Source organism: Orycteropus afer, unplaced genomic scaffold (genome assembly GCF_000298275.1).
Source record: "Orycteropus afer afer isolate SDZICR_OR568_19922 unplaced genomic scaffold, OryAfe1.0 scaffold00217, whole genome shotgun sequence".
Taxonomy (NCBI): domain Eukaryota; kingdom Metazoa; phylum Chordata; class Mammalia; order Tubulidentata; family Orycteropodidae; genus Orycteropus; species Orycteropus afer.
This window is the reverse complement of record NW_006921804.1, coordinates 4959312-4968309: the sequence shown is the minus strand read 5'-3', so window position 1 is coordinate 4968309 and position 8998 is coordinate 4959312. Positions and strand designations below refer to the sequence as shown.

Below are 8998 nucleotides of genomic sequence, written 5' to 3'. Positions count from 1 at the left end.
GCACTGTGCCACTACTCTGTGCCCAGGTTTCTGTATTTTTAAAAGCTCCCTGGGTAAGTCCTGGAATTCTGGTAGCATAGTGATTAAAGCATTCTTGGCAGTTCAAACCCACCAGCAGTGGGCATTCTGCTTGGTAAAGATTCACAGTGTTGGAAACCGGGTGGTGCCGTTCTGCTCTTCCTAAATAGTGGCTACAAGTTAGAGTAGACTCAGTGGCAGTGGTTTTGGGTGGGTAAGTTATGAAGCCATTACACTGTCAGTTGAGAACTGCTGTAGATCAAAAGCCATCTCTGGTTCTGCCTTTTTGGATACTTTGACAGATATTTTATGTCATGGCCTTAAAATGTTAGTAATTTGAGATAATTGCCTTATAAACTTAAGCACCCAATACAGGTTCTGGTGTGATCCTCAGTAGTCAAGTGATCAAGGCCTTTCTGTTCATTGTTGATTGGGTCCTTGGCCCTTGTAGAAGTGAGGTGGCCATTATTCCAGTTTGCTCATTTTCCCTATTGTTCTTTGTAGATTCTCGGGATTTGAAGATGGCTGCACAATCAGCTCCGAAAGTTGTGCTAAAAAGCACCACCAAGATGTCTCTAAATGAGCGGTGAGGCAGCCAACAGCAACTTCAGCTCGTTCATAAGAAAACATTACTTAAATTGGCCCTGGGGTCCAATGCACAAAAAACGGTTTTAAACTAACTAAATAACCAACAGAAGGCTACAGACTTCTGTTCTTAGTTGCATCTTATGTGGTACACAAAACATATTGGGCGGTTATTCAAAACCCCTTATCAGTAGATTTTTGTGTAAAGCTGTCTGAAACATTTATCTGGTGGGATGTATTTTAAAAAGACTCCTCGCACCCTCCCTCTCTTCACATTTTTTTTTTTCACATTGATACAGGGGTGGTGCAGCATGGTAGCATGGTACCCTTGCTGCAATAGGCTTGCTGCTTAGTCCAAGGCCAGCAGTGTTGTATCTGGCCTGTAAGAGGCAGGTAGCAAGCCATAAATCTGTCCAAAGGCCCTTGAATGTCATTCTTGGGCCTTGTAAGAGGCACTTGCTTTGCTCCATTTCACTTTCTTTCTACTCTGCTTTTAGTTTGTTTTTGTTTTGTATTCTTTCACAGTTGTGTTCTTCTCTGTTATTTCATTAAACTTACCTTGACAGGATTAATAGAGTGTCTTCACAAGCTCTTAAATGATTGAAGTAATCTAACTTTCTCAAGAGATTATTTGGAATCAGGAAAAGTGGTAACTTAAGACTGAGAAGAGTTAGGTTTTAAAAGTAGTTTCTATCTCTGAGAGCTTTGTGCATTGAGAGCCTTTGGCCAGTAAATTTATTAAGTTGATGTTAGACCACTTGGAGATTTATTTAATTAATGTCTTGTTTTGCCTTTTTTGAAGTGTAATGGCTGCTTTTCTGTTCGCTACGGGATGATAGACTTACTAACTATCCATATTCACAAGTTACTAAGTGAACAAATATGTAAGAAAATGTGATGCACTCCTATATACTGTTTCCATGGTCTCTACGTGGTGCAGACAGTTAATGCAGTCGACTGCTAACAGATTGGTGGTTTGAATCCTCCCAGATATGTCTTGGAAGAAAGCCCTGGCAATCTGCTTCCAAAAAATCAGCCATTGGAAACCTTATGAAGCATAGCTCTACCCTGACACACATGGAGTCACCATGAGTCAGAATCGAGTCAACAGCAACTGATGATATTTCCATGGGCTTTGAAGGTGCTCTAGTCATTCCTCATGTTTGCCCTTAGAATGCACTCTCAGGGCCCCTGAGGTTTTGGCTTTCTTTGTTTGTCTTTGAAACTACATCTTTTGTCTCTTGTTGTCATCATATCTGCTTATTGCGTGTTTTTCATACCTTCCACTTCTCAAAAAGCCGTTACCTAAGCCCTTGTTATCACTTTTGATTGAATGTGCTGCACTTAGCTGCATTTCTAAGTTTCTGATTCTTGCAAGTTTGTGGAAACAGAGGAGTCTTTAACCCACATCAACCTTGATCTGAGTGTACCACTTTACTTAAAAGTTCGTGGGATCTGGAGCTCCTGGTCTAGCAAGCCATGAAAATGCCAATAAATGTTTTGTAATAAAGCTTTTATTTAAACATCCATTTTGTTCGACCTTGAAGCTTTACTAATATGCTGAAGAACAAACAACCGATGCCAGTGAATATTCGGGCTTCGATGCAGCAACAACAGCAGCTAGCCAGTGCCAGAAACAGAAGACTGGCCCAGCAGATGGAGAATAGACCCTCTGTCCAGGCAGCATTAAAACTTAAGCAGGTGAGAGAATGGGTCTTAATGCTCCAGAAGCAGCTGGTGATCTCTGCCAGGCAGAGAACCCTACTGAGGCTGTCGGGACGTGATGGATGATTACAAGGTGGCTCAGGGCAAAAGCTAAAACTTGTCTGGAGGAAAGAGAAGTTCAGTGAATTCCAATTTTAGCAGGTACTGATAAGTAACTTTTTATTGTCTTTCTCTCTTTGGGAGTTTGCCATCAATGTGGACTGTTTTCTGTGTTATCAATGAGTATCAATCTCTTTTTTTGTTCTCTGCTCCTTTGCTCTTAAAGTAGATTTACTGGCTTTTTCCACAAAGAAAGTTGGTTTGTATTTTAGATTATTTTTAAAACATCCTTCACTCCCTGTTAAATTATTTACAGACTAGTGAAATAATTTTATTCTTCTTTCTCTTCTAGTGTAGGAAGTCTGAGAGGCCTTAATCAAGTTTTCAGTGGTAAAATGTAAAGAGTAGGGTGTACTTCATCTCCACAGCACCTGAAGTTTTACCAATAAAGTAGCATGAGAGCACTGAGTAATTGAAGAGTTAGTGGGTTCGCTTTCAAACTTCCAGTAAGAGATCATTCTATTCAGACCTGAAATAAAACCTGCTCTTTATTATTCATAGACTTTATATGCAAGTCCGGACAGTGGCTGTGGAAGGATATGTCCAATCTGTGGCTGGGCGTCTGGAGGGCGGTGCCATGCAACTGTAAGGACTTTAGCTGATAGCCCTGCATGGCTGTGCATAAATTCAGCAGTTAAATATAACACATCCTCCCACCCCCACCCTGAGCCATTGGGCTCATTGACCAAAAATAAACGACTTCTCTCCTTCAGCTGCCTTAAGCCTTGGAGTAACTGGGTTCATCCCTGGCTCAGGAAAACTATTAAAAAGCACCACATTTTCTGTGATTAAATAACAAAAAAATTGTTGAAGGTAAAAGTCTCTAACAGATTATTCTAAAGAACCTTCCAACAAGTACCTTTACCTATAGATTGTACAGAAAGTAGCCTCTAGAGCAGTGCTGTTCAGTAGAACTTTATGCAGTGATGGAAATGTGTCTTTGCTTTCTACTACTGTAGCCACTAGCCACATGTGGCTATTGAGCAGTAGCCAGAGTAATTGAGGAATTGAATTTTTAATAGTACTTTTAATTTGAATAGCCATAAGTGGCTAGCGGCTACCTTACCTGCAGCACAGCTCCGGAGTGGAAACCGGGTGGTAGAGTTGACATCCTTAAGCTTCCTGTCATGTTACGAGACCAATATTGGTGGCAACTAATGACTGAGAAGGGAGAAGAACTAAGCACTGTGGTTCGTCCTTTAAGGCCCAGAGCTCAGGATGACTGAACACTAAAGGACTTGTGAAATGAATTCCTGATCCCATAGTTGTGTGCTTTTGGGGGAGTGGTGTCACAGGACTTTAGGTTGGTTTCAACAGCCTGTGATAGGTAGATAATCTTTAGAGCCTGCCCCTCTGGTTTGAAGCAGTTTATGATCTTGTGCTGAAAAGCTAATAATGCCTCACAGTTTCTTTTTGGGGAGCATTACTGCAAAAACAAAAATATTAGTCTCTTGTGGGTGAAACCTAGGTGCATAGCATTTATTTTCATTCATGTTGACTGGTGGCTTTATAGGAAAACAAGTTTGCTAGTGCCTTGGTGTGTTCAAGGCTTTATTGTCCCTTTCCATTGAAAGAATTTAATTCTCTTTAGATGTGATGATGTTCGTTGGTTTTCTCTTTGAGGATAGATTATTGAAAATCTCCATTTCTAATATCCTTGTTTCAAATGTGGCCCTGAGTGTTGTGGTTATAACTCACTTGTCTTAGAATTCTAACACAAGTTTGGCTGGTTCTGTATAGGGTTACATTTGAGTTACATGTTTATTTTGAAGTAAGGTCGTTTATACTGGCTCAGTGGAGCTGTTTGAAAAGACAGATAACAGAATTACGGTTATTTATGAAATGAAAGGAAGTTTGACTTTTTTGTGTTTATTTACATCTTAAGGTAAAAAGTGGAGCATCTGGAGATAGATAATCAGAGGAAAAATGGAGCAGACTGGCCTCTTTGACTGAGAAAGCAATCTTGTTCTTAAGTCACAAGAACGCAAATGAACTTGTAATTTAAATTTTGTGCCCAGAGTGTGATGAACTTCCTATGGTGTTTGAGTAAGCCTTTGAAGACAGTGGTAGTCATTGGGCAGGTATGAATCCAGTCAAATCATTGTCAGCCTTTGGTTCAAAAACAACAGAATCCAGGATTTGAACTATAGTGTGTTCTTCCTTAAACTAAAGTCCTAAGTGGCAGTATATGACTTCATGACTTCAGTAGCCAAAAGTAGTGAGATGATTTGTGGTGATGCGATTTCATGGAACCCTGTCAAGCTGCTTAGAGTTTCCATCCTGAATCAGAATTCTGTTTCTTTTATACCCATGTCCTAAAGCAAAGGCTTGTTTCTGGTTTGAGATCCTTACAACACAGTTTATCTCCCTCCACACCAGCCTTCTCACTTGCTTCCTTTTCTCTGCACTTTTGAGTTGCCATATCCCACTAGATTGCTTTTTTGATCTCAATCCCTCAACACCTTTTCTTCCAGAAGAGCTTAAAGCAGCGCCTGGGTAAGAGTAACATCCAGGCACGGTTAGGCCGACCCATAGGGGCCCTGGCCAGGGGAGCAATCGGAGGACGAGGCCTGCCCATAATCCAGAGAGGCTTGCCCAGAGGAGGACTACGTGGGGGACGTGCCACAAGAACCCTGCTTAGGGGCGGGATGTCACTCCGAGGTTAGTGCTGTGTACCTGATAATTGTTAAGCCCTGCCCCTTTCCCATTTCCCTTGGGCTGCTTATGGACACATTTGTTTAACATATTTAAGCCTGAATTTGTATTAATATAAATAACTTTTGAAATCACATATTTTAAATAGTGCTGCATGTCTTTTATCAATACCATTCTTTTTCTGGTAATATGCAATGGTGAGAGGCTATGACCTGCATAAAAACAGGTAATTCATGTCATCTCCATTCCATTTTTAAAACACCCTGCTGCTTGTTGAATCAAAGCACATTCAATTCAAGTTCTAGAATGAGTCAAATATAATAAATTTATGGGTCTGTTGGCCTGTATCTTAAGCAGCTATCTCTAGTTATGCTTCTGGTGCTAGTGAAGTGCTGTTACATCTGGGAAAAAAAGCAGGACAAATTGACCCAAAGCATTTAGCTATATGTTGTATTTTGGGCACTGTTAATACTGTTTACTCTATTGTTCTTGTCCCCTACGAGAATGTATTAAGAGCAGAAACCATATCATTATATCTACCATATTGCTAGGCGTCAATCTAATTATGCAGTAGATACTTAATAAATGTAAGTGTATGTACTTAATTATTAACTTACTCCCACTTCTTCCAAAAATGGATTTTGATCACAGTTGTTGATTGTTTGAATAAACAGCAGCATAATCTACTCACACTCAGTATGCAGCTTGCCCCACCCCACCTAAAAATTAACCAAATTACTCTCATTTAACCCTTACTGCCTTCCTTTGGTTAGAATCTACTTTGTCTCTTTTGGATTTACCTGCCTATACATTGTATGCCTCCTCTCCAAGGTCAAAACCTGCTCCGAGGTGGACGAGCCGTAGCTCCCCGAATGGGCTTAAGAAGAGGTGGTGTTCGAGGTCGTGGAGGTCCTGGGAGAGGGGGCCTAGGGCGTGGAGCTATGGGTCGTGGCGGAATCGGTGGTAGAGGTTAGTCAGCTACCAACTTCAGAGAGTAGTTCCCCTCTATTTCCCTCCCTCAAAAACTCAGAGCCACCTTTCTGCACAGCTTCAAGTTATAGGTAGGCTTATTTGTTTGTCTTACTTTGTTTTGAAACTGGCTTATTTTGTAAATTCACATGCTGGTAGTGTGAAAGTCTTGAGGTTTTTAAAAAAAAAAAAAAGTTAAGTGCATATTATAGAGCCAAATTATATACACTAATCTTTCAGGCTCTTGTAAATTTAAATTGTATTCTAAAATGACAAAATGGTCAGTCCTGGGTTTACCTTTCTCTGTCACGCCCACTACCACCACACACGCACCCTGTAACTCAAAACCCCAGTTTGAGTTAATTAAGAATAGAGAAGTGGGAGATACACAAAGATGAAGCAGAGAAAGGATGATGAGACTTGGAACTGGGCATGACTGTAAAACCAGGTAAATTAAAGGTAAAGTGTATACCTATGGAGAACCAGAGACTTGATTTTAAAAAAAAAAAGATCAAGGTAGAAAACAAGTGGTGTCATTGTCAATTAACTAACTGGCTATTTTGATCATTTTACCTTTGAGACTTAATGATACTTGTCTTGTGATATTTTTACCCACCCAGATTGGAAAAGAGTTAATAGTGTTGCTGTTATGAATGCCACATTTCATGGGAGCTTTCTGGCTTAGTGCTTAGTGGAAAACTCCCAACACTTGGGAGGAGGGTGGAGAATCTATTCTTTTAGCCCCTGTGAATATTTGCTTTGGTCCTTGTAAGGTGTGTGGTGGATCTTCCATAATTTATGACCTTGCAGTTGCCAAGGGATAATAAAACTGTTAGGAAAGGAAATTCGATAACAGGGCTTGTTCTCTTCTCTCCCATTATATGCCTCTTGCTTATTGAGTGAAATGCACGTTAGTTTGGGTTTCAGGATGAAATAGCATGTTTCCAAATTACCTTTGACTTGGTTTCTGAGACATGGGTATGAGGGATAAAGTTAACTTTTCAGAAAGCTGGTTATGTTTTGTTAAGAAAATGGAAACTGTCTCTCAGGTAATCGTATAATTGTCATAAGGTGACTAAAAATCAGAGGTAGAAGTGACTGGGACCACTCTGTTTTTCCCCATCTCCCCACATTGTTCCTATGTCAAGATGACTTCTCAGTCTCTTGGCATGTAGTCGGCTCACTGTGCTTGATAAGTTTAAGGAGAGATGAGGTAACTGTTCCTAAAGGGTCTTCAGTAAAGCTTTATTTGGAAACTGTAGCTTCATACCACTGATTCTCTGTGCCCTTGTTACCTCCTCCCTGTCAATTATAATGTTGTATTTTAATTGTTATAGTGGGTCTAAAGTTTAAATTTTCTTTGTGTAGGGAGAGTTTATGATTTTTTAATTGCAAGTTTTGGTTATTTTCCCTTAGCTCACTGATAGAATAATTTCTTTTTAAATAGAATTTAGAGGTTACATGTAATAAGGGATTCATTATGTGTGCTTTCCATGTGTTGCTTTCTTCCCAGTGTGTTTGCCATTGTTTCAGAGTTTCCTCTTTGCCCTTGCCCTTCAGCCTTTCTCAGCTAGGCCTCATTGTTATAAGAGGCATTTACCGTAGTACCTATTAAGCCTACTTGTAACTGTATTCTTTTTCTTCCCCCCTCCCCCCCCCCGGACCAGGTCGGGGTATGATAGGTCGGGGAAGAGGGGGCTTTGGAGGCCGAGGCCGAGGCCGTGGACGAGGGAGAGGTGCCCTTTCTCGCCCTGTACTGACCAAGGAGCAGCTAGACAACCAATTGGATGCATACATGTCGAAAACGAAAGGACACCTGGATGCCGAGTTGGATGCCTACATGGCGCAGACAGATCCTGAAACCAATGATTGAAGCCAGCTCCCATGAGAGACTCTTATTGAAATAACCACATCTGTAAATAACCCTGAGATGACAGATGAGAAAAAACCTGATTGATGCTGGAAGGACCTGTCACAATAGGCCAAGGCCTTACACTTGCCACCAGTTTGCATTTAGTGTGTTCCTTTTACTTTTTGATACTGTGTTGTATGAAACCCTTCTTCCTTTGACTTGGTTTTATATTTTTTTTTTCACCCAGACTTCTCTTTGAACATGGCTGTGTTTGTTGGCCTGTGGCTAGAACACCCTCTTCCCTCCTCTGCTTCCCGTCACCTCTCTCTCTCTCATATGTTCTGACATTCTAACATTTCCTCTGTTCATCTCTGCACCCCCAAAAAGAGGTCCCAGAAAGAGCCACTGAGGGTATACTTTACATTCAGTAGTCTTCCCTAATGTCTGGGTTTCTGATACACAGATCTGTTCTACATCCTCTGTAGAAGTGTTTAGAAAATCTGGAGTTGAACACATTCTGCTGTGTTGACAATTTAGTGTAGCAAATTGAGAACATTGATTGAGCTGTAGGACCGCATATAGGTTTTATAGGTCATGGCAGCTCTCTGATCTGGCTAAAGTTAACCACCATGTGTGTTGACACCACATAGATGACAACAGCTGTGCACTTTCTACCCTGAGCTGGGAAACTTTTTGCTTTGTATCATGGCCAAGAGAGCACTATTGAATTAGCTTATATCTAGTGCAGAGAAAGAACCCATTTGATTTAGCAGATGCTTCAGAAGGGTGAGGGATGGGAGAATGGAGTCACACAGCTGGAAAAGGTCAGGAGATACTCATGCTGAAATGCTATTATCCTTACGTTTATTCCAAACCACACTTGGGTTTCTCCACTCATTTACTTTGTTTGACCCCCTTATTTCCCTTGAAGGTTTAATTAAGTTCAGCCGTATTTTGTCAACTGTCCGTTTCAGTGGAATCTTGAATTCATTATAACAAGAAATCATTCTCTCAAATCCAACCAGGACTTTGTCTTTATTTGTTGGATTTTTTGAAATGCCATGGCCACTTTCACAATGTCTTCATAAAGTGTTG

General features: G+C 40.7%; 1 protein-coding gene across 1 annotated transcript; it reads left to right on the top strand.

Moving 5' to 3' along the window:
- Positions 1 to 425: 425 nt before the first annotated feature.
- LOC103203518 (chromatin target of PRMT1) lies at positions 426 to 7924 on the top strand. The gene is made up of 5 exons (XM_007948575.2): positions 426 to 604; positions 2151 to 2304; positions 4902 to 5088; positions 5914 to 6051; positions 7719 to 7924. The coding sequence occupies exons 1-5, from the start codon at positions 540 to 542 to the stop codon at positions 7922 to 7924; spliced, it is 750 nt and encodes a 249-aa protein (XP_007946766.1). The 5' UTR covers positions 426 to 539.
- Positions 7925 to 8998: the final 1074 nt, after the last annotated feature.